At 39.7% G+C, this 26,797-nt stretch overlaps 1 protein-coding gene across 1 annotated transcript in view; it reads right to left on the minus strand.

Moving 5' to 3' along the window:
• Positions 1 to 5,658: 5,658 nt before the first annotated feature.
• Positions 5,659 to 26,797, minus strand: part of LOC311225968 (F-box only protein 47-like) — a gene marked incomplete at both ends in the record, with an annotated part of 85,224 nt that continues 64,085 nt past the window's right edge. Inside the window, 2 exons of the mRNA XM_084311354.1 lie at positions 5,659 to 5,798; positions 6,287 to 6,446. Of these exons, the coding sequence (XP_084167480.1) occupies positions 5,659 to 5,798; positions 6,287 to 6,446 (300 nt within the window). The remainder of the gene's footprint in view (positions 5,799 to 6,286; positions 6,447 to 26,797) is intronic.

Consider the following 26,797-nt stretch of genomic DNA (forward strand, 5'->3'; position numbering starts at 1 on the left):
AATGCGACAACAGTGCAAAATAGTTCACTATAATATTTCAAAGCAACAAAAAAATAAAATAAAAAAATTAATACTGCCCCCTGTGCCTATGCAAATGCCCCCGCGTGCCTATGCAGGCACGCGTGCCTAGGGTTGCCTACCCCTGCTTCTAGTCTATGGGATATGATACCATTAACCCTAACCTTATAATTAATTTCCTCAGAAGGAGATTCTCTTCCTGAATTAACAGGATTTAAAGGGCCACTTTAGGCTGATACATTTTGCACATAACCTCACACATATCCCAAATCTGTAAACTGTTTTGCACACATTAATTTAGTTTGAGTTATTGAGAGTTTATGACTTTGAATACATTTTCCAGTGATGTAATCACAGGAGGCTGAATCAATGTGTTGTGTTACAGCTAAATACAATTATAGAGATGAAAAAATAGCAATCCCTATCGCTGTTTTTCCCCATCTACATAATTTCATTGAGCTGTAATTAACACAACATAAGGATTCTGTGTTTTACTCCAAATACCGTAGAGACAAATACAAACAATTTCGTAATATCTTATTTTGACTCCATCAAGAGTGATGATAAACACAAGACTGGTCCTGGAGCAGACTGCAGATTATGGAGCTTGTGTTGCAATGAGTCATCATTTGCTTACTGAACCCTTTTAGGAGGCTTAGAGGCCTCCATTGATTTCAGCACCATAGGGCTTCATATAGGGCTCCAGTGCACCCTGTTGGCCCATTAGCCAGAAGGCAGAGAGATTATGAGCTAGATGGTGTATATCAGTGGTGTCATTTCAGTAAAAGCCAAGGTATGGCAAGGGAGGGGGTGGGGTGGTGGATTATTTTTGCCAAATCAGTTGTGCAATAGTACATTTTGGTTAGTTTTTTCTATACAATTCACATTTGAATCAACAGTATTATGGAATGTATACAGTTTGTTTAAACAAGTCCTCAGAGCTCTCTCTCTGCCTCTCTCAACGCTGTGGGTGCTACACGCTGGAGGGGGTGCAGCGACACGTCTCTGCAGGGAAGTGATCTGTGCGCTCCAAACCTCAGCGGAACAAAACGCTATGTGGAGCAGAGAGGCAGAGAGAGCGAGAGCCAAGAGCAAGAGAGAGAAGCCTCTCCCACACAAATGACACACAAATTAGATGATTTTGTCACAAATGACAAAAAGTATTTCAGATTGATCTATCATCTTTTTTCAGTGCCAGTGATGCATTGAAAGGAGAAGGGCTACAGGAAGGGGTGGGCTGGTTACAAGGTAGGCTTGTGTGTGTGTGTGTGTGTGTGTGTGTGTGTGTGTGTGTGTGTGTGTGTGTGTGTGTGTGTGTGTGTGTGTGTGTGTGTGTGTGTGTGTGTGGCCTACGTTTGTATTGTCTGTGTTTTGTATACTATATACTTTACTATATACTTGTACATGTCCAATGTCCAGTTACTATAGAGCTCTGAATATAAACAGCACTTTTTGAGGATGTGAGGAATTTTGGGCTGGTCACATCTCCCTTAACTTAACCTTACTGAAGACCTCACGTCTAACCCTAACCTCAATTAGAGATTAAATGTTTTTTTTTATTGTGATAGTTACATCCTGCAAAACTAGACACCACTGGGGCGAAATGGCATGGAAATAGGCTGTCCCCTTTGAAAAACGTCTTTAGTTAGAATAAGGGTTAGGTTAGGTCAGTTTAGGTTAGGTTTGGTTAGGTCAGTTTAGGTTAGGTCAGTTTAGGTTTGGTTAGGTTATGTTTGGTTAGGTCAGTTTAGGTTTGGTTAGGTCAGTTTAGGTTAGGACAGTTTAGGTTAGGTCAGTTTAGGTTAGATTAGGTCAGTTTAGATCAGGTTAGGTCAGTTTAGATCAGGTTAGGTCAGGTTAGGTCAGTTTAGGTTAGATTAGGTCAGTTTAGGTTTGGTTAGGTTTAGGGCTGTCTTAAATACTTCGAAGCTTCTAAGCTTCGTTCGATGGCACAAGCTTCGAACATTTAAAAAAAAATCGAAGTTTAAAAAAAAAAAAAAAAAAAATTTTTTAACTTCAATTTTTTTTCTGTTCGAAGCTTGTGCCATCGAAATAACGTGTATCCATTCAACTAGCTGCTGTACTGCTATGGTAGCTAGCCTAGCCGCAATGCTATGGCCGATCACATTCACGTTAGCATGTAAGCTAACAACAAGAGCTTTACTGTAGGTTTAGTCTCTCGCTTTTTGAGAGACATAAACTCTCTGCTCTTGGTGGTACATTGTGTTGATGACTCTGCACCCCCCCTTAACAACTGTTTGTATTGAGCCGTATTGTATTGTACCCATTCTGCAATGTTAAATAACGTTTATCCATTCAACTAGCTGCTGTACTGCTATGGTAGCTAGCCTAGCCGCAATGCTATGGTGGATCCCATTCACGTTAGCATATAAGCTAACAACAACAAGAGCATTGGGTCTCTCGCTTTTTGAGACATAAACTCTCCACTCTTGGTGGTACATTGTGTTGATGACTCTGCACCCCCCCTTAACAACTGTTTATATTGAGCCGTATTGTATTGTACCCATTCTGCAATGTTAAATAACATTTATCCATTCAACTAGAGCTATACTGCTATGGTAGCTAGCCTAGCCGCAATGCTATGGTCGATCCCATTCACGTTAGCATATAAGCTAACAACAACAAGAGCATTGGGTCTCTCGCTTTTTGAGACATAAACTCTCCACTCTTGGTGGTACATTGTGTTGATGACTCTGCACCCCCCCTTAACAACTGTTTATATTGAGCCGTATTGTATTGTACCCATTCTGCAATGTTAAATAACATTTATCCATTCAACTAGAGCTATACTGCTATGGTAGCTAGCCTAGCCGCAATGCTATGGTCGATCCCATTCACGTTAGCATGTAAGCTAACAACAACAGGTTTAGTCTCTCGCTTTTCGATTTTCATTTTTTATTTGTATTTTTTACTTCGATTTGTGTGTGTGTGTGTGTGTGTGTGTGAACAATCCACTTTATTTATAGAGCACATTTAAAAACAACAAAGTTTACCAAGTGCTGTACAAGTCCCACAACATAAGATAAAAAAAATAAATAAACAAAATAAAAAAGTTTTTTTTTTTTTTTTATCGAAGCTTCGAATTAAAATCGAAGCTCGGCCCGAAGCTTCGATTGCCAAAAAAAGCTTTGAAGGTCAGCCCTAGTTAGGTTATGTCAGGTTAGGTTTAGTTAGGTTATGTCAGGTTAGGTTTGGTTAGGTCAGTTTTGGTTTGGTTATGTTTGGTTAGGTTAGGTCAGTTTAGGTTTGGTTAGGTCAGGTTAGGTCAGTTTAGGTCAGGTCAGTTTAGGTTAGGTCAGTTTAGGTTAGGTTATGTTAGGTCAGGTTAGGTTAGTTTAGGTTAGGTCAGGTTTGTGTTTGTATGCATGCTGTACAAAGGTGTTCTTTTGCGCTCACAACTGACAAATGTTGTTTCCTGAAATGTGTTTTGGATGTGAATGAGGATAATCTATACTGCCTCCTGTCCACCTCTATTAAGACATTACTGACTGTTTCTATTCTATCATACCTGTAGAACAAATTGCACAGTGAGTATCATGTCAACATCTTGTACTGTATGTGACTGGTGGACGGTGTCTTGGTGTGACATTCACCTTATTCACTTGGGGGCCATATTGATCAACTTGGATCCAGTGGGATCACTCAATGTCATTCACTTGTTAAAACCTTGCTATAAAAAAAGCCACTTCAAGACCCGACTTAGTCAAAACAACAGACAGAATACAGAATTACTAATTCATGATAACCTGGATCAGATTGTTGTTCTCAGCCGTAGTTCGTGTATTTTTTCATATATTTTGGAGTAAATTATGCTCATTTAAATGCATTCATAGCAAACTTAGAAAACAAAGATGGCGGCGAAGTGAGTAAGGCGAATAGAGCTAGTTTTGGGCTGAACTAATCTGAACTAAGTAATACTTAGTGTTAAGTGTATTAGGATGTATGATTGCCATTATATAGTAGTAGTAGTTGTAGTATAATAGTAGTATAATATTAGTAGTAGTAATAGTTGTAGTAGTAGTACTAGTAGTATAATAGTAGTAGTAGTAGTAGTAGTAGTAGTAGTAGTAGTAGTAGTAGTTGTAGTGGTAGTAGTAGTAGCAGCAGTAGTAGTAGCAGCAGTACTAGTAATAGTAATAGCAGCTGAGCAGGAGCTGTAGTAATAGTAGTACTAGAAAAGCACTAGAAATGCAGCTACTTATTTTATACTTCACCTATTTTCCCCGCAGATCGTATCAAAACAATGAAGAAACTAAAGCATGAAATGTTGGTGGCCATGAGGATGGAAGCCGTGTGAACTGGGAACATGAATCCAATGATCTACCTGAGATGTCAGCCACAAGTCAGACTACATGGGCCTCATACACCTCAGTGACAAATAGTGACCAATCACTGGAATTAAAATGTGGCTGTTTATGGAGGAGGCGGGGCTGAGGGATGCTTTATACTACTGCTCAGACTACCAGATAAAGCAACGTAAAAAGCTTCCACTTCTAGTCGCCCTGTATGGATGCCTATGGAATGTGTATCATGTTCATGTACTCAGTATGAAAATCACTGGCACAGTACAGGGTGTGTTGTATAAATATGGGCACAACCTGAATCACAATATATTGGAAACATTATTGCTACATGTATAATAACATAATAATAATGGGGAAGCGGTGGCCTAATGGCTAGAGAAGAGGGTTTGTGATCCCCGCGACCAGCAGGAAAAATCTGCCGCTGAAGTGCCCTTGAGCAAGGCACTTACCCCCAACTGCTCCAGTGGAGTTGCTCAGTGGCCAATGGTGTCAGACTGTGGTTGTACTGGGCAGCTCCCAGGTGTGAATGGAACTGTGTGAATGTGAAGCAGGGCGTTCCTGAAAAAGAGCATCTGTGCTCAGCGAACCTACCCTTGGTAAATAAAGGTTAAAAAAATTTGAATGTATTTGATGCTGCTTTTTTTTTTTTTTTTTGCCATGAAACGGGCTGTAATATTTTGAGATACTGAATCAGCCCTGAAATGCCTAAATTATAATAAAGGCTTGGTATTTGCTCAAATGTTCATTGTATTTTCACTCTAGTAAAGGATGGCCATTAACAGCGCCTTCACAACCTGACCTTTTATACAATCACTGTAGTGATCCGTTTAGGAAATGGCACAAGTGAAGACACAATTTCAATTCAACTCGGAAACAGTGAATGGCAGTTTAATTTGAATATAATATAAATATAGAATAATATAAATAAATATATTCATGTAAATACTAGATATAAATATAATGTAAAAAACGTGAACACAAACATTTTAGAACACCTTTGAGTACAATAAATAGAGTATAAATACTGTACAATATCAATAATGCATGTAACAAGTCATGCAAAACAATGGATTTATCTCCTACAATACAAAACTCTGTTTTCTATTTTTAACCAAACAGTGAATGAGGTATCAGAAATACAATACATTCTCTAACTACACTTCCTGTTCCATATCGGAGACATCTCTCTCATTTCAATTCTCTTTCGGTTCACATCTTTCACTCTCTCCCTCTTCATGTATTCCTTTCTGACCTCTTCTGGAATTATTTCTCTACTGCACCTCCTCGTCCTCGTCCCCGTTCTGAGCTCTCCCTCTCATCCAAACCAATCTCCTCTTCGGCCTCCACTCTTCTCCTCATTAAGGAAGATGTTGAGGATCTCCGTGTGGAAGTGAGCGCTGGCGCTGAGGAGGCTGGACAGACTCTGGAAAAAGTCCATTTCTTCCAGATGGTTCCCTGGCAACAGACAATGTGATTACAGCTTGAATAAGACACACTGACCTGCATCACTCATCACAGGACTGCTTAACTGGAATAATTAATTTTCCTTACAGATAACTATGAATGAGATGGTGAAAGGGCTTGATTGGTGAATAAATATCATCAAATCCTACTCCTGAGAGTATAATATTAAATGCAGATAATGGGGCACTTCACCAAAAACCGATTTATTCTGCAGATAAGCTCACACACATATGCCAACGCTGTAAAAAATGTTATACCAATTAATTTGTTTAGAGTTATGTTAAATGACAATAAAATAGAACATGACTTAAAGCCTCAGGAAGGCACAGTGTAACTAATTGTTTCCCACTTAATACGTTATTTCAAATTTAATAAACTAAATTCTGCACACAAGTCCAGATGACCGAGGCCAAAGTAAAAGAGATGTCTAACACCCTTATGGAATAAAAACACACCTAGGGACAGCCATCCCCACTAACCTGCCATAGCGTTTGCATACACCTCCATGGTGATAACGGAGAATGTGTCCTCCAGGTTCTGGATGAAGGACCACTTTTCTGCGGTGGTGGGGAGCACCTGGCTCACTTGCTGGACGATCTCCACCGCCCATCGCGTACAGTAGCCATCCTTCTCACACACCTGAGGGTGGAGCCAAACACACATGAAAGACTTCCCCTCATAGTTGATAATCAATTTGAATAATAAGTTTGCTCTTAGTCGGTTAGTCGATTTGTTGATTTTTATGGGTTTTTTCTTCCATATTGAATGAGATATTTCGTGAAATGTTATAAACACATGGTTTGCACAAGATTTAAAGAGGTGTTACTGCTATCAGATAGCTTGTCAATACCAGGCTAAAACAGGGTATCAATACAGATATTTTGTCAATACCAGACTAAAACAGGGTATCCATTGATTCACATTCATAGTGTTCTCATGACGTGTTTGTACAATATGGCACAATGCCACAGCTCATTGGCCACCATTGTCATTTACAGCTAATCACCTGCTAAGATTACAATCACCTGTTGTTTGTGACCAAGATGTCTGCAAACAATTACTATGAATAGAGCAAAACTAATAAACATTTTAATTCACATTTTATTTACCTACTTAATATAAACATTTTCGAAAAGTGAACTTCACCCACATGTAAAGACTTGTTTGTAGAGCTATATATATGAATAACTTGTTCTTGACCAAAATAGAACCTTATAATACAAAGGATGGATTCCAATCATTCCAAGATCCTATGGTCCAAAAGATGAGTTGTTCATATGATGTAGCTCTAGAAATAGGTCTTTACATGTTGCTGAATTTATTCGACATGTTTACGAGGGTAAAGAATTTAAATTAACAATGTTATATTAGCGTTGCTCAGGGGTCAGCAACCTTTTTGACATGGAGTGCCTGTTTGAAATATAGTTGTAACTAGTGTGCCTCAACAATATTCCATGCATCGTATTTTTTTTTTCATAATCAGGTCTTTTTAATGAATGCAATGCAGACAAACAGCTGCATACAGTACGACCATTTCACTCACATTTGCCCATTCATTTTTGGACACATCACACACCATCGGTGTGTGTACTGTACGTGTGCTGTCATAGCTCCACCTACAAGCCTAATGGAGAACACCAGGAGAACACCAGGATGTGAATGGAGGGTGAATGTGAGGTATATCGTGTAAATAAGTTTTGATTGATCGCAAGACTACACTGTAAAAAAGAAATTATTAGTTACCAGAACTTAAAAATATTGAGTTCAGTTACTGTGCATTAAGGTTTTCAGTTTTCAATCCATAATATGTTAACAGAAAAATAAGTACACAACCACATTATTTCAACCTAATAAAACTATGTTTATTGTCATTGTTTTAAGAACACAAGTTGACTTGGTAATACTCACATTTTGAGTAAAAAAAATGGCTTTTAACATGTGCAATGTTCAATGAAATAGAAAAATAAATAATACAATTTGTTGATTAATCCCACTGGTCACAATGGTGACCGTAATAATGTTTTTGTTATAAGGCTCTGCAAATGTTACTGAATGATGTAGCAATGTATTTCCAGCTAAATTGAAATAATAAACAAATAAAGGGTCTCAATTAAATATGTGGAAGTAAAAAGAACCTGTGGGAGGATTTCAACAAGATAAATGCGACAACAGTGCAAAATAGTTCACTATAATATTTCAAAGCAACAAAAAAATAAAATAAAAAAATTAATACTGCCCCCTGTGCCTATGCAAATGCCCCCGCGTGCCTATGCAGGCACGCGTGCCTAGGGTTGCCTACCCCTGCTTCTAGTCTATGGGATATGATACCATTAACCCTAACCTTATAATTAATTTCCTCAGAAGGAGATTCTCTTCCTGAATTAACAGGATTTAAAGGGCCACTTTAGGCTGATACATTTTGCACATAACCTCACACATATCCCAAATCTGTAAACTGTTTTGCACACATTAATTTAGTTTGAGTTATTGAGAGTTTATGACTTTGAATACATTTTCCAGTGATGTAATCACAGGAGGCTGAATCAATGTGTTGTGTTACAGCTAAATACAATTATAGAGATGAAAAAATAGCAATCCCTATCGCTGTTTTTCCCCATCTACATAATTTCATTGAGCTGTAATTAACACAACATAAGGATTCTGTGTTTTACTCCAAATACCGTAGAGACAAATACAAACAATTTCGTAATATCTTATTTTGACTCCATCAAGAGTGATGATAAACACAAGACTGGTCCTGGAGCAGACTGCAGATTATGGAGCTTGTGTTGCAATGAGTCATCATTTGCTTACTGAACCCTTTTAGGAGGCTTAGAGGCCTCCATTGATTTCAGCACCATAGGGCTTCATATAGGGCTCCAGTGCACCCTGTTGGCCCATTAGCCAGAAGGCAGAGAGATTATGAGCTAGATGGTGTATATCAGTGGTGTCATTTCAGTAAAAGCCAAGGTATGGCAAGGGAGGGGGTGGGGTGGTGGATTATTTTTGCCAAATCAGTTGTGCAATAGTACATTTTGGTGAGTTTTTTCTATACAATTCACATTTGAATCAACAGTATTATGGAATGTATACAGTTTGTTTAAACAAGTCCTCAGAGCTCTCTCTCTGCCTCTCTCAACGCTGTGGGTGCTACACGCTGGAGGGGGTGCAGCGACACGTCTCTGCAGGGAAGTGATCTGTGCGCTCCAAACCTCAGCGGAACAAAACGCTATGTGGAGCAGAGAGGCAGAGAGAGCGAGAGCCAAGAGCAAGAGAGAGAAGCCTCTCCCACACAAATGACACACAAATGAGATGATTTTGTCACAAATGACAAAAAGTATTTCAGATTGATCTATCATCTTTTTTCAGTGCCAGTGATGCATTGAAAGGAGAAGGGCTACAGGAAGGGGTGGGCTGGTTACAAGGTAGGCTTTGTGTGTGTGTGTGTGTGTGTGTGTGTGTGTGTGTGTGTGTGTGTGTGTGTGTGTGTGTGTGTGTGTGTGTGTGTGTGTGTGTGTGTGTGTGTGTGTGTGTGTGTGTGTGTGTGTGTGTGTGTGTGTGTGTGTGTGTGTGTGTGTGTGGCCTACGTTTGTATTGTCTGTGTTTTGTATACTATATACTTTACTATATACTTGTACATGTCCAATGTCCAGTTACTATAGAGCTCTGAATATAAACAGCACTTTTTGAGGATGTGAGGAATTTTGGGCTGGTCACATCTCCCTTAACTTAACCTTACTGAAGACCTCACGTCTAACCCTAACCTCAATTAGAGATTAAATGTTTTTTTTTATTGTGATAGTTACATCCTGCAAAACTAGACACCACTGGGGCGAAATGGCATGGAAATAGGCTGTCCCCTTTGAAAAACGTCTTTAGTTAGAATAAGGGTTAGGTTAGGTCAGTTTAGGTTAGGTTTGGTTAGGTCAGTTTAGGTTAGGTCAGTTTAGGTTTGGTTAGGTTATGTTTGGTTAGGTCAGTTTAGGTATGGTTAGGTCAGTTTAGGTTAGGACAGTTTAGGTTAGGTCAGTTTAGGTTAGATTAGGTCAGTTTAGATCAGGTTATGAATGAATGAATGAATGAAAACTTTATTAACAGATTGCAGAATGGGTACAGTGCAGTACAGCTCAATACATACAATTGTTAAGGGGATGCAGACCAGAGAAAGACTTTCGTCTTGTTTACACCAGGGTCCCCCATTTCCAATTCATCGTAACATATATGACATACATGACATACAGATAGACAGTACTGCTACATCTATACATTTATGACATACCAGATTTGCAATTACAGTACTGTATTTGTGATACAAAAAGAGTCCAGAAAGAAAAGAGTATATACATTAGGCGTAGAAACTGTACATTGGATTGGGTAGGTGGGGGTGGGACTGTACATTGGAGGTGGTTGGGGGGGGGGGGGGGGGGGGGGGGGGTAGGAGTGGGGGGGGGGGGGGGGGTTGGGTAGGAGTGGGGGGGGGGGGGGGGTTGGGTAGGAGGGGTGGGTGGGGACTGTACATTGGAGGTGGTTGGGTGGGTGGGGGGTGGGTAGGAGGGGTGGGTGGGGGACACTGTACAACTGTACAAACAACACTGTACATTGGATTATTGACAAGACCATACTTGGTAATTTACTGTACATTGGCGGGGGTTGTGTTCGGACATTTACAGGGGCCAGTTTCGAGTTGCAGTCTCCCTTAGGTGTTTTTTGAGAGTGTTTTTGAAAGTGGGTAGTGATTCACATTCCTTTACAGCTTTGGGTAGGGCGTTCCACATTGATGTGGCATAATTGCGAAACGTGTTTAGTCCCTTGTTTGAGCCGAATCTGGGTTTAACATGATTTGTGGAGCTCCCTCTGGTGTTGTGATCGTGGTATTCACTGACCTTTGGGAAGTATTTAGTCATGTACATGGGTACCTTGGTCGTGTAGTGTATCTTGTAGACCAGGCCCATTGCAAGTTGCTGTACTCTGTCGTCTACTCTAAGCCATCTTAGGTTGTCAAAGTGGGCAGGGGTGAGGTGGGTTCTAGGAGTAAGGTCAAGCAGTAGTCTGACCAGTTTGTTTTGAGATGTTTGTAATTTTGTTTTTAGCGCCTTTGAGGTGCTTTGGTACCATGAGGTGCAAGCATAGTCGTAGTACCCTTGAATGAGTGCTCCTGCTAGAGTCTTCAGGGTATTCTTGTTTACCAGTGAGGAGATCCGGTACAAGAAACGAGTTTAGATCAGGTTAGGTCAGGTTAGGTCAGTTTAGGTTAGATTAGGTCAGTTTAGGTTTGGTTAGGTTTAGGGCTGTCTTAAATACTTCGAAGCTTCGAACCTTCGTTCGATGGCACAAGCTTCGAACATTTAAAAAAAAATCGAAGTTAAAAAAAAAAAAAAAAATTATTTTTTTAACTTCAATTTTTTTTTCTGTTCGAAGCTTGTGCCATCGAAATAACGTGTATCCATTCAACTAGCTGCTGTACTGCTATGGTAGCTAGCCTAGCCGCAATGCTATGGCCGATCACATTCACGTTAGCATGTAAGCTAACAACAAGAGCTTTACTGTAGGTTTAGTCTCTCGCTTTTTGAGAGACATAAACTCTCTGCTCTTGGTGGTACATTGTGTTGATGACTCTGCACCCCCCCTAACAACTGTTTGTATTGAGTCGTATTGTATTGTACCCATTCTGCAATGTTAAATAACGTGTATCCATTCAACTAGCTGCTGTACTGCTATGGTAGCTAGCCTAGCCGCAATGCTATGGCCGATCACATTCACGTTAGCATTTAAGCTAACAACAAGAGCTTTACTGTAGGTTTAGTCTCTCGCTTTTTGAGAGACATAAACTCTCTGCTCTTGGTGGTACATTGTGTTGATGACTCTGCACCCCCCCTTAACAACTGTTTGTATTGAGCCGTATTGTATTGTACCCATTCTGCAATGTTAAATAACGTTTATCCATTCAACTAGCTGCTGTACTGCTATGGTAGCTAGCCTAGCCGCAATGCTATGGTCGATCCCATTCACGTTAGCATATAAGCTAACAACAACAAGAGCATTGGGTCTCTCGCTTTTTGAGACATAAACTCTCCACTCTTGGTGGTACATTGTGTTGATGACTCTGCACCCCCCCTTAACAACTGTTTGTATTGAGCCGTATTGTATTGTACCCATTCTGCAATGTTAAATAACATTTATCCATTCAACTAGAGCTATACTGCTATGGTAGCTAGCCTAGCCGCAATGCTATGGTCGATCCCATTCACGTTAGCATGTAAGCTAACAACAACAGGTTTAGTCTCTCGCTTTTCGATTTTCATTTTTTATTTGTATTTTTTACTTCGATTTGTGTGTGTGTGTGTGTGTGTGTGTGTGTGTGTGTGTGTGTGTGTGTGAACAATCCACTTTATTTATAGAGCACATTTAAAAACAACAAAGTTTACCAAGTGCTGTACAAGTCCCACAACATAAGATAAAAAAATAAATAAACAAAATAAAAAAGCCTTTTTTTTTTTTTATCGAAGCTTCGAATTAAAATCGAAGCTCGGCCCGAAGCTTCGATTGCCAAAAAAAGCTTTGAAGGTCAGCCCTAGTTAGGTTATGTCAGGTTAGGTTTGGTTAGGTTATGTCAGGTTAGGTTTGGTTAGGTCAGTTTTGGTTTGGTTAGGTTAGGTCAGTTTAGGTTTGGTTAGGTCAGGTTAGGTCAGTTTAGGTCAGGTCAGTTTAGGTTAGGTCAGTTTAGGTTAGGTTATGTTAGGTCAGTTTAGGTTAGGTTAGTTTAGGTTAGGTCAGGTTTGTGTTTGTATGCATGCTGTACAAAGGTGTTCTTTTGCGCTCACAACTGACAAATGTTGTTTCCTGAAATGTGTTTTGGATGTGAATGAGGATAATCTATACTGCCTCCTGTCCACCTCTATTAAGACATTACTGACTGTTTCTATTCTATCATACCTGTAGAACAAATTGCACAGTGAGTATCATGTCAACATCTTGTACTGTATGTGACTGGTGGACGGTGTCTTGGTGTGACATTCACCTTATTCACTTGGGGGCCATATTGATCAACTTGGATCCAGTGGGATCACTCAATGTCATTCACTTGTTAAAACCTTGCTATAAAAAAAGCCACTTCAAGACCCGACTTAGTCAAAACAACAGACAGAATACAGAATTACTAATTCATGATAACCTGGATCAGATTGTTGTTCTCAGCCGTAGTTCGTGTATTTTTTCATATATTTTGGAGTAAATTATGCTCATTTAAATGCATTCATAGCAAACTTAGAAAACAAAGATGGCGGCGAAGTGAGTAAGGCGAATAGAGCTAGTTTTGGGCTGAACTAATCTGAACTAAGTAATACTTAGTGTTAAGTGTATTAGGATGTATGATTGCCATTATATAGTAGTAGTAGTTGTAGTATAATAGTAGTATAATATTAGTAGTAGTAATAGTTGTAGTAGTAGTACTAGTAGTATAATAGTAGTAGTAGTAGTAGTAGTTGTAGTGGTAGTAGTAGTAGCAGCAGTAGTAGTAGCAGCAGTACTAGTAATAGTAATAGCAGCTGAGCAGGAGCTGTAGTAATAGTAGTACTAGAAAAGCACTAGAAATGCAGCTACTTATTTTATACTTCACCTATTTTCCCCGCAGATCGTATCAAAACAATGAAGAAACTAAAGCATGAAATGTTGGTGGCCATGAGGATGGAAGCCGTGTGAACTGGGAACATGAATCCAATGATCTACCTGAGATGTCAGCCACAAGTCAGACTACATGGGCCTCATACACCTCAGTGACAAATAGTGACCAATCACTGGAATTAAAATGTGGCTGTTTATGGAGGAGGCGGGGCTGAGGGATGCTTTATACTACTGCTCAGACTACCAGATAAAGCAACGTAAAAAGCTTCCACTTCTAGTCGCCCTGTATGGATGCCTATGGAATGTGTATCATGTTCATGTACTCAGTATGAAAATCACTGGCACAGTACAGGGTGTGTTGTATAAATATGGGCACAACCTGAATCACAATATATTGGAAACATTATTGCTACATGTATAATAACATAATAATAATGGGGAAGCGGTGGCCTAATGGCTAGAGAAGAGGGTTTGTGATCCCCGCGACCAGCAGGAAAAATCTGCCGCTGAAGTGCCCTTGAGCAAGGCACTTACCCCCAACTGCTCCAGTGGAGTTGCTCAGTGGCCAATGGTGTCAGACTGTGGTTGTACTGGGCAGCTCCCAGGTGTGAATGGAACTGTGTGAATGTGAAGCAGGGCGTTCCTGAAAAAGAGCATCTGTGCTCAGCGAACCTACCCTTGGTAAATAAAGGTTAAAAAAATTAGAATGTATTTGATGCTGCTTTTGTTGTTTTTTTATGCCATGAAACGGGCTGTAATATTTTGAGATACTGAATCAGCCCTGAAATGCCTAAATTATAATAAAGGCTTGGTATTTGCTCAAATGTTCATTGTATTTTCACTCTAGTAAAGGATGGCCATTAACAGCGCCTTCACAACCTGACCTTTTATACAATCACTGTAGTGATCCGTTTAGGAAATGGCACAAGTGAAGACACAATTTCAATTCAACTCGGAAACAGTGAATGGCAGTTTAATTTGAATATAATATAAATATAGAATAATATAAATAAATATATTCATGTAAATACTAGATATAAATATAATGTAAAAAACGTGAACACAAACATTTTAGAACACCTTTGAGTACAATAAATAGAGTATAAATACTGTACAATATCAATAATGCATGTAACAAGTCATGCAAAACAATGGATTTATCTCCTACAATACAAAACTCTGTTTTCTATTTTTAACCAAACAGTGAATGAGGTATCAGAAATACAATACATTCTCTAACTACACTTCCTGTTCCATATCGGAGACATCTCTCTCATTTCAATTATCTTTCGGTTCACATCTTTCACTCTCTCCCTCTTCATGTATTCCTTTCTGACCTCTTCTGGAATTATTTCTCTACTGCACCTCCTCGTCCTCGTCCCCGTTCTGAGCTCTCCCTCTCATCCAAACCAATCTCCTCTTCGGCCTCCACTCTTCTCCTCATTAAGGAAGATGTTGAGGATCTCCGTGTGGAAGTGAGCGCTGGCGCTGAGGAGGCTGGACAGACTCTGGAAAAAGTCCATTTCTTCCAGATGGTTCCCTGGCAACAGACAATGTGATTACAGCTTGAATAAGACACACTGACCTGCATCACTCATCACAGGACTGCTTAACTGGAATAATTAATTTTCCTTACAGATAACTATGAATGAGATGGTGAAAGGGCTTGATTGGTGAATAAATATCATCAAATCCTACTCCTGAGAGTATAATATTAAATGCAGATAATGGGGCACTTCACCAAAAACCGATTTTTTCTGCAGATAAGCTCACACACATATGCCAACGCTGTAAAAAATGTTATACCAATTAATTTGTTTAGAGTTATGTTAAATGACAATAAAATAGAACATGACTTAAAGCCTCAGGAAGGCACAGTGTAACTAATTGTTTCCCACTTAATACGTTATTTCAAATTTAATAAACTAAATTCTGCACACAAGTCCAGATGACCGAGGCCAAAGTAAAACAGATGTCTAACACCCTTATGGAATAAAAACACACCTAGGGACAGCCATCCCCACTAACCTGCCATAGCGTTTGCATACGCCTCCATGGTGATAACGGAGAATGTGTCCTCCAGGTTCTGGATGAAGGACCACTTTTCTGCGGTGGTGGGGAGCACCTGGCTCACTTGCTGGACGATCTCCACCGCCCATCGCGTACAGTAGCCATCCTTCTCACACACCTGAGGGTGGAGCCAAACACACATGAAAGACTTCCCCTCATAGTTGATAATCAATTTGAATAATAAGTTTGCTCTTAGTCTGTTAGTCGATTTGTTGATTTTTATGGGTTTTTTCTTCCATATTGAATGAGATATTTCGTGAAATGTTATAAACACATGGTTTGCACAAGATTTAAAGAGGTGTTACTGCTATCAGATAGCTTGTCAATACCAGGCTAAAACAGGGTATCAATACAGATATCTTGTCAATACCAGACTAAAACAGGGTATCCATTGATTCACATTCATAGTGTTCTCATGACGTGTTTGTACAATATGGCACAATGCCACAGCTCATTGGCCACCATTGTCATTTACAGCTAATCACCTGCTAAGATTACAATCACCTGTTGTTTGTGACCAAGATGTCTGCAAACAATTACTATGAATAGAGCAAAACTAATAAACATTTTAATTCACATTTTATTTACCTACTTAATATAAACATTTTCGAAAAGTGAACTTCACCCACATGTAAAGACTTGTTTGTAGAGCTATATATATGAATAACTTGTTCTTGACCAAAATAGAACCTTATAATACAAAGGATGGATTCCAATCATTCCAAGATCCTATGGTCCAAAAGATGAGTTGTTCATATGATGTAGCTCTAGAAATAGGTCTTTACATGTTGCTGAATTTATTCGACATGTTTACGAGGGTAAAGAATTTAAATTAACAATGTTATATTAGCGTTGCTCAGGGGTCAGCAACCTTTTTGACATGGAGTGCCTGTTTGAAATATAGTTGTAACTAGTGTGCCTCAACAATATTCCATGCATCGTTTTTTTTTTTTCATAATCAGGTCTTTTTAATGAATGCAATGCAGACAAAAAGCTGCATACAGTGCGACCATTTCACTCGCATTTGCCCATTCATTTTTGGACACATCACACACCATCGGTGTGTGTACTGTACGTGTGCTGTCATAGCTCCACCTACAAGCCTAATGGAGAACACCAGGAGAACACCAGGATGTGAATGGAGGGTGAATGTGAGGTATATCGTGTAAATAAGTTTTGATTGATCGCAAGACTACACTGTAAAAAAGAAATGATTAGTTACCAGAACTTAAAAATATTGAGTTCAGTTACTGTGCATTAAGGTTTTCAGTTTTCAATCCATAATACGTTAACAGAAAAATAAGTACACAACCACATTATTTCAACCTAATAAAACTATGTTTATTGTCATTGTTTTAAGAACACAAGTTGACTTGGTAATACTCACATTTTGAGTAAAAAAATGGCTTTTAACATGTGCAATGTTCAATGAAATAGAAAAATAAATAATACAATTTGTTGATTAATCCCACTGGTCACAATGGTGACCGTAATAATGTTTTTGTTATAAGGCTCTGCAAATGTTACTGAATGATGTAGCAATGTATTTCCAGCTAAATTGAAATAATAAACAAATAAAGGGTCTCAATTAAATATGTGGAAGTAAAAAGAACCTGTGGGAGGATTTCAACAAGATAAATGCGACAACAGTGCAAAATAGTTCACTATAATATTTCAAAGCAAAAAAAAAAAAAAAAAAAAAATTAATACTGCCCCCTGTGCCTATGCAAATGCCCCCGCGTGCCTATGCAGGCACGCGTGCCTAGGGTTGCCTACCCCTGCTTCTAGTCTATGGGATATGATACCATTAACCCTAACCTTATAATTAATTTCCTCAGAAGGAGATTCTCTTCCTGAATTAACAGGATTTAAAGGGCCACTTTAGGCTGATACATTTTGCACATAACCTCACACATATCCCAAATCTGTAAACTGTTTTGCACACATTAATTTAGTTTGAGTTATTGAGAGTTTATGACTTTGAATACATTTTCCAGTGATGTAATCACAGGAGGCTGAATCAATGTGTTGTGTTACAGCTAAATACAATTATAGAGATGAAAAAATAGCAATCCCTATCGCTGTTTTTCCCCCATCTACATAATTTCATTGAGCTGTAATTAACACAACATAAGGATTCTGTGTTTTACTCCAAATACCGTAGAGACAAATACAAACAATTTCGTAATATCTTATTTTGACTCCATCAAGAGTGATGATAAACACAAGACTGGTCCTGGAGCAGACTGCAGATTATGGAGCTTGTGTTGCAATGAGTCATCATTTGCTTACTGAACCCTTTTAGGAGGCTTAGAGGCCTCCATTGATTTCAGAACCATAGGGCTTCATATAGGGCTCCAGTGCACCCTGTTGGCCCATTAGCCAGAAGGCAGAGAGATTATGAGCTAGATGGTGTATATCAGTGGTGTCATTTCAGTAAAAGCCAAGGTATGGCAAGGGAGGGGGTGGGGTGGTGGATTATTTTTGCCAAATCAGTTGTGCAATAGTACATTTTGGTGAGTTTTTTCTATACAATTCACATTTGAATCAACAGTATTATGGAATGTATACAGTTTGTTTAAACAAGTCCTCAGAGCTCTCTCTCTGCCTCTCTCAACGCTGTGGGTGCTACACGCTGGAGGGGGTGCAGCGACACGTCTCTGCAGGGAAGTGATCTGTGCGCTCCAAACCTCAGCGGAACAAAACGCTATGTGGAGCAGAGAGGCAGAGAGAGCGAGAGCCAAGAGCAAGAGAGAGAAGCCTCTCCCACACAAATGACACACAAATGAGATGATTTTGTCACAAATGACAAAAAGTATTTCAGATTGATCTATCATCTTTTTTCAGTGCCAGTGATGCATTGAAAGGAGAAGGGCTACAGGAAGGGGTGGGCTGGTTACAAGGTAGGCTTTGTGTGTGTGTGTGTGTGTGTGTGTGTGTGTGTGTGTGTGTGTGTGTGTGTGTGTGTGTGTGTGTGTGTGTGTGTGGCCTACGTTTGTATTGTCTGTGTTTTGTATACTATATACTTTACTATATACTTGTACATGTCCAATGTCCAGTTACTATAGAGCTCTGAATATAAACAGCACTTTTTGAGGATGTGAGGAATTTTGGGCTGGTCACATCTCCCTTAACTTAACCTTACTGAAGACCTCACGTCTAACCCTAACCTCAATTAGAGATTAAATGTTTTTTTTTATTGTGATAGTTACATCCTGCAAAACTAGACACCACTGGGGCGAAATGGCATGGAAATAGGCTGTCCCCTTTGAAAAACGTCTTTAGTTAGAATAAGGGTTAGGTTAGGTCAGTTTAGGTTAGGTTTGGTTAGGTCAGTTTAGGTTAGGTCAGTTTAGGTTTGGTTAGGTTATGTTTGGTTATGTCAGTTTAGGTTTGGTTAGGTCAGTTTAGGTTAGGACAGTTTAGGTTAGGTCAGTTTAGGTTAGATTAGGTCAGTTTAGATCAGGTTAGGTCAGTTTAGATCAGGTTAGGTCAGGTTAGGTCAGTTTAGGTTAGATTAGGTCAGTTTAGGTTTGGTTAGGTTTAGGGCTGTCTTAAATACTTCGAAGCTTCTAAGCTTCGTTCGATGGCACAAGCTTCGAACATTTAAAAAAAAATCGAAGTTTAAAATAAATAAATAACAGTTTTATTTTTTTAACTTCAATTTTTTTTTCTGTTCGAAGCTTGTGCCATCGAAATAACGTGTATCCATTCAACTAGCTGCTGTACTGCTATGGTAGCTAGCCTAGCCGCAATGCTATGGCCGATCACATTCACGTTAGCATGTAAGCTAACAACAAGAGCTTTACTGTAGGTTTAGTCTCTCGCTTTTTGAGAGACATAAACTCTCTGCTCTTGGTGGTACATTGTGTTGATGACTCTGCACCCCCCCTTAACAACTGTTTGTATTGAGCCGTATTGTATTGTACCCATTCTGCAATGTTAAATAACGTGTATCCATTCAACTAGCTGCTGTACTGCTATGGTAGCTAGCCTAGCCGCAATGCTATGGTCGATCCCATTCACGTTAGCATATAAGCTAACAACAACAAGAGCATTGGGTCTCTCGCTTTTTGAGACATAAACTCTCCACTCTTGGTGGTACATTGTGTTGATGACTCTGCACCCCCCCCCCTTAACAACTGTTTATATTGAGCCGTATTGTATTGTACCCATTCTGCAATGTTAAATAACATTTATCCATTCAACTAGAGCTATACTGCTATGGTAGCTAGCCTAGCCGCAATGCTATGGTCGATCCCATTCACGTTAGCATGTAAGCTAACAACAACAGGTTTAGTCTCTCGCTTTTCGATTTTCATTTTTTATTTGTATTTTTTACTTCGATTTGTGTGTGTGTGTGTGTGTGTGTGAACAATCCACTTTATTTATAGAGCACATTTAAAAACAACAAAGTTTACCAAGTGCTGTACAAGTCCCACAACATAAGATAACAAAAATAAATAAACAAAATAAAAAAGTTTTTTTTTTTTTTTTTATCGAAGCTTCGAATTAAAATCGAAGCTCGGCCCGAAGCTTCGATTGCCAAAAAAAGCTTTGAAGGTCAGCCCTAGTTAGGTTATGTCAAGTTAGGTTTGGTTAGGTTATGTCAGGTTAGGTTTGGTTAGGTCAGTTTTGGTTTGGTTATGTTTGGTTAGGTTAGGTCAGTTTAGGTTTGGTTGAATGAATGAATGAATGAAAACTTTATTTAACAGATTGCAGAATGGGTACAATACAGTACGGCTCAATACATACAATTGTTAAGGGGATGCAGACCTGAGAAAGACGTTTGTCTTGTTTCCATCAGGGTCCCCCATTTTCAATTCATATAGACATATATGACATACATGACATACAGATAGTCAGTACTGCTACATCTATACATTTATGACATACCAGATTTGCAAATACAGTACTGTTTGTGATACAGAAGGAGTCAAGAAAAGGGAGTATATACATTTGACGTAGAAACTGTACATTGGAGGTTGGGTGGGGGGGGTTGGGTACATTGGGATATTGACAACCATACTGGGTAATTTACATTGGAGGTGGTTGGGGGGGGGGGGGGGGGGGCGGGGGGCATACTGTATAAACAAGTAACACTGTACATTGAGGGGGGGGGGGAGGAGACACTGTACAAACAAACACAATTGTACATTGAACTATTGACAAAACCATACTAGGTAAATGACTGTACATTGGAGGGGGTTGGAATGATTGGGTTAGGATATTTACAGGGGCCAGTGTTGAATTGCAGTCTCCCGTAGGTGTCCCTTGAGAGAGGTTTTGAAAGTGGGTAGTGATCCACATTCCTTTACAGCTTTGGGTAGGGCGTTCCACATTGATGTGGCATAATTGCGAAACGTGTTTAGTCCCTTATTTGAGCCGAATCTGGGTTTGACATGATTTGTGGAGCTCCCTCTGGTGTTGTGATCGTGGTATTCACTGACCTTTGGGAAGTATTTTGACATGTACATGGGTACCTTGGTCGTGTAGTGTATCTTGTAGACCAGGCCCATTGCAAGTTGTTGTACTCTGTCGTCTACTCTAAGCCATCCTAGGTTGTCGAAGTGGGCAGGGGTGAGGTGGGTTCTAGGAGTAAGGTCAAGCAGTAGTCTGACCAGTTTGTTTTGAGATGTTTGTAATTTTGTTTTTAGCGCCTTTGAGGTGCTTTGGTACCATGAGGTGCAAGCATAGTCGTAGTACCCCTGAATGAGTGCTCCTGCCAGAGTCTTCAGGGTGTTCTTGTTTACCAGAGAGGAGATCCGGTACAAGAATCGAGTTCGTTGGTTGACTTTTTTTATTACATTGGATGCCATTTTGTCACAGGAGAGATTAGCCTCTAGGATGGACCCCAGGTAGGTAATTTCATCTTTCCTTGTGACAATATTGTCACCCACTGTAACTGAGAAGCCGTCGGTCTTGCTGAGTTTGTTATTTGAACCGAAGAGAATGGACTCTGTTTTGCCCATGTGTAATGATAGTTTGTTATCAGCGAGCCATATGCAGATTCTGCCTAGTTCCGAGCTGAGGGTTTTTTCAACCTGTAACTTGTTCTTGTCAGAGACCAGCAGGGCTGAGTCGTCCGCAAACAGGAACAAGTTGCAGTCACAAGCTGACGACATGTCATTTGCATAAATTAGGAACAGTAGCGGTCCTAGTATGCTTCCTTGTGGAACACCACAGCTCACTGTGAGGGGGGGGGATAGGGTACCGTTTACCTCCACCATCTGTTCCCTCCCCTCAAGGTAGGATTGCATCCAGCTCACTGATAGACTATCAAAACCAATTGCTTTTAGCTTGTCAATCAGAATGGAGTGATTGACCGTGTCAAAGGCCTTTTGTAGGTCCAGCATGACCATGCCGCAGTATTTGCCTGCGTCCACCTCTTGTTTGATGTGGTCATTCAAATAGAGAAGGCATGTGTCAGTGGAGTGGGATGTTCTGAAGCCAGATTGGAATTCGTAGATTAGATTTTTTTCCGCTAGGTACTTTTCGACCTGTTCGTAGACTATTTTTTCCATGACTTTCGAGATGGAGGTGAGAATAGAAACAGGGCGGTAGTTGCCTGGGTCTAATTTGCTGCCCTTTTTGTGCAGAGGGGTCACCCTCGCAATTTTGAAGTCCTTGGGGACGTGTCCCTGTTTTATGGAGAGGTTTATTATGTGTGTGATGATTGGTGTGATGGCGGCTGCTGAGTCTCTGAGGAATTTGGAGGGGATGTTGTCATGGCCAGTGGCCTTGTTAGGTTGGAGGGCGCTCAGTTTATTGCGTACCTCATCTGTTGTTACCGTTTCCAGCTTGAAGTCGTCCTTGCGGACCCCTAGGTTTTTGTAGAAAGCTACTATGTGTTCTACCCCATAAAGCCCTGAGTGGGAGGGTAGTTTGTTTACCAGTGTTGTGGCTATGTTTGTGAAGAAAATGTTTAAGTAATTGGCTACATCCAGCTTGTCTGTGATGAGCGTGTTGTCAGTTTTTATGTTTATGTTTGAGAATCTGGTTTTAAGTTTTTTACTGCATCCTAGTTGATTATTGAGTAATTTCCAAAGTTCACGTGGTTTGTTTTTGTTTTCCTCAGTTTTGTCATTGATGAAATTCTTTTTTGCAGTTTTGATCATGGAGTTTACGTCGTTTCTTAGTCTGTTTCTTTCTCGTTTGAGTTCAGTCACGTGGGCTTGGAGTTCACTGCTCGTGCTTTTAGTAAGCTTTGACTGACTTTTACGAAACTCAGAGCATTTTTTGTCTCTGGTTTTCATAGCGGCCAGTATTTCGGAGTGCATCCACGGCTCAGCGCGATTTTTTACCCTGGTGGTTCTTAGGGGGGCCATGTCGTTTAGTATTGCTGAGAATTTGGTTTTGAAACCAAGCCATGTTTCGTCAACCAGTGTACCATTGAGTTCATCTGACCAGTCCAGACTCTCCAGTTCAAGGTTGAAGGCCTCGCTAGAGTAGGTTAGGTCAGGTTAGGTCAGTTTAGGTCAGGTCAGTTTAGGTTAGGTCAGTTTAGGTTAGGTTATGTTAGGTCAGTTTAGGTCAGGTCAGTTTAGGTTAGGTCAGTTTAGGTTAGGTTATGTTAGGTCAGTTTAGGTTAGGTTAGTTTAGGTTAGGTCAGGTTTGTGTTTGTATGCATGCTGTACAAAGGTGTTCTTTTGCGCTCACAACTGACAAATGTTGTTTCCTGAAATGTGTTTTGGATGTGAATGAGGATCATCTATACTGCCTCCTGTCCACCTCTATTAAGACATTACTGACTGTTTCTATTCTATCATACCTGTAGAACAAATTGCACAGTGAGTATCATGTCAACATCTTGTACTGTATGTGACCTGTGGACGGTGTCTTGGTGTGACATTCACCTTATTCACTTGGGGGCCATATTGATCAACTTGGATCCAGTGGGATCACTCAATGTCATTCACTTGTTAAAACCTTGCTATAAAAAAAGCCACTTCAAGACCCGACTTAGTCAAAACAACAGACAGAATACAGAATTACTAATTCATGATAACCTGGATCAGATTGTTGTTCTCAGCCGTAGTTCGTGTATTTTTTCATATATTTTGAAGTAAATTATGCTCATTTAAATGCATTCATAGCAAACTTAGAAAACAAAGATGGCGGCGAAGTGAGTAAGGCGAATAGAGCTAGTTTTGGGCTGAACTAATCTGAACTAAGTAATACTTAGTGTTAAGTGTATTAGGATGTATGATTGCCATTATATAGTAGTAGTAGTTGTAGTATAATAGTAGTATAATATTAGTAGTAGTAATAGTTGTAGTAGTAGTACTAGTAGTATAATAGTAGTAGTAGTAGTAGTAGTAGTTGTAGTGGTAGTAGTAGTAGCAGCAGTAGTAGTAGCAGCAGTACTAGTAATAGTAATAGCAGCTGAGCAGGAGCTGTAGTAATAGTAGTACTAGAAAAGCACTAGAAATGCAGCTACTTATTTTATACTTCACCTATTTTCCCCGCAGATCGTATCAAAACAATGAAGAAACTAAAGCATGAAATGTTGGTGGCCATGAGGATGGAAGCCGTGTGAACTGGGAACATGAATCCAATGATCTACCTGAGATGTCAGCCACAAGTCAGACTACATGGGCCTCATACACCTCAGTGACAAATAGTGACCAATCACTGGAATTAAAATGTGGCTGTTTATGGAGGAGGCGGGGCTGAGGGATGCTTTATACTACTGCTCAGACTACCAGATAAAGCAACGTAAAAAGCTTCCACTTCTAGTCGCCCTGTATGGATGCCTATGGAATGTGTATCATGTTCATGTACTCAGTATGAAAATCACTGGCACAGTACAGGGTGTGTTGTATAAATATGGGCACAACCTGAATCACAATATATTGGAAACATTATTGCTACATGTATAATAACATAATAATAATGGGGAAGCGGTGGCCTAATGGCTAGAGAAGAGGGTTTGTGATCCCCGCGACCAGCAGGAAAAATCTGCCGCTGAAGTGCCCTTGAGCAAGGCACTTACCCCCAACTGCTCCAGTGGAGTTGCTCAGTGGCCAATGGTGTCAGACTGTGGTTGTACTGGGCAGCTCCCAGGTGTGAATGGAACTGTGTGAATGTGAAGCAGGGCGTTCCTGAAAAAGAGCATCTGTGCTCAGCGAACCTACCCTTGGTAAATAAAGGTTAAAAAAATTAGAATGTATTTGATGCTGCTTTTGTTGTTTTTTTATGCCATGAAACGGGCTGTAATATTTTGAGATACTGAATCAGCCCTGAAATGCCTAAATTATAATAAAGGCTTGGTATTTGCTCAAATGTTCATTGTATTTTCACTCTAGTAAAGGATGGCCATTAACAGCGCCTTCACAACCTGACCTTTTATACAATCACTGTAGTGATCCGTTTAGGAAATGGCACAAGTGAAGACACAATTTCAATTCAACTCGGAAACAGTGAATGGCAGTTTAATTTGAATATAATATAAATATAGAATAATATAAATAAATATATTCATGTAAATACTAGATATAAATATAATGTAAAAAACGTGAACACAAACATTTTAGAACACCTTTGAGTACAATAAATAGAGTATAAATACTGTACAATATCAATAATGCATGTAACAAGTCATGCAAAACAATGGATTTATCTCCTACAATACAAAACTCTGTTTTCTATTTTTAACCAAACAGTGAATGAAGTATCAGAAATACAATACATTCTCTAACTACACTTCCTGTTCCATATCGGAGACATCTCTGTCATTTCAATTATCTTTCGGTTCACATCTTTCACTCTCTCCCTCTTCATGTATTCCTTTCGGACCTCTTCTGGAATTATTTCTCTACTGCACCTCCTCGTCCCCGTTCTGAGCTCTCCCTCTCATCCAAACCAATCTCCTCTTCGGCCTCCACTCTTCTCCTCATTAAGGAAGATGTTGAGGATCTCCGTGTGGAAGTGAGCGCTGGCGCTGAGGAGGCTGGACAGACTCTGGAAAAAGTCCATTTCTTCAAGATGGTTCCCTGGCAACAGACAATGTGATTACAGCTTGAATAAGACACACTGACCTGCATCACTCATCACAGGACTGCTTAACTGGAATAATTAATTTTCCTTACAGATAACTATGAATGAGATGGTGAAAGGGCTTGATTGGTGAATAAATATCATCAAATCCTACTCCTGATAGTATAATATTAAATGCAGATAATGGGGCACTTCACCAAAAACCGATTTTTTCTGCAGATAAGCTCACACACATATGCCAACGCTGTAAAAAATGTTATACCAATTAATTTGTTTAGAGTTATGTTAAATGACAATAAAATAGAACATGACTTAAAGCCTCAGGAAGGCACAGTGTAACTAATTGTTTCCCACTTAATACGTTATTTCAAATTTAATAAACTAAATTCTGCACACAAGTCCAGATGACCGAGGCCAAAGTAAAACAGATGTCTAACACCCTTATGGAATAAAAACACACCTAGGGACAGCCATCCCCACTAACCTGCCATAGCGTTTGCATACGCCTCCATGGTGATAACGGAGAATGTGTCCTCCAGGTTCTGGATGAAGGACCACTTTTCTGCGGTGGTGGGGAGCACCTGGCTCACTTGCTGGACGATCTCCACCGCCCATCGCGTACAGTAGCCATCCTTCTCACACACCTGAGGGTGGAGCCAAACACACATGAAAGACTTCCCCTCATAGTTGATAATCAATTTGAATAATAAGTTTGCTCTTAGTCTGTTAGTCGATTTGTTGATTTTTATGGGTTTTTTCTTCCATATTGAATGAGATATTTCGTGAAATGTTATAAACACATGGTTTGCACAAGATTTAAAGAGGTGTTACTGCTATCAGATAGCTTGTCAATACCAGGCTAAAACAGGGTATCAATACAGATATCTTGTCAATACCAGACTAAAACAGGGTATCCATTGATTCACATTCATAGTGTTCTCATGATGTGTTTGTACAATATGGCACAATGCCACAGCTCATTGGCCACCATTGTCATTTACAGCTAATCACCTGCTAAGATTACAATCACCTGTTGTTTGTGACCAAGATGTCTGCAAACAATTACTATGAATAGAGCAAAACTAATAAACATTTTAATTCACATTTTATTTACCTACTTAATATAAACATTTTCGAAAAGTGAACTTCACCCACATGTAAAGACTTGTTTGTAGAGCTATATATATGAATAACTTGTTCTTGACCAAAATAGAACCTTATAATACAAAGGATGGATTCCAATCATTCCAAGATCCTATGGTCCAAAAGATGAGTTGTTCATATGATGTAGCTCTAGAAAT

Source organism: Notolepis coatsorum (genome assembly GCF_963971535.1).
Source record: "Notolepis coatsorum genome assembly, chromosome: 3".
NCBI classification, from domain to species: Eukaryota; Metazoa; Chordata; class Actinopteri; order Aulopiformes; family Paralepididae; genus Notolepis; species Notolepis coatsorum.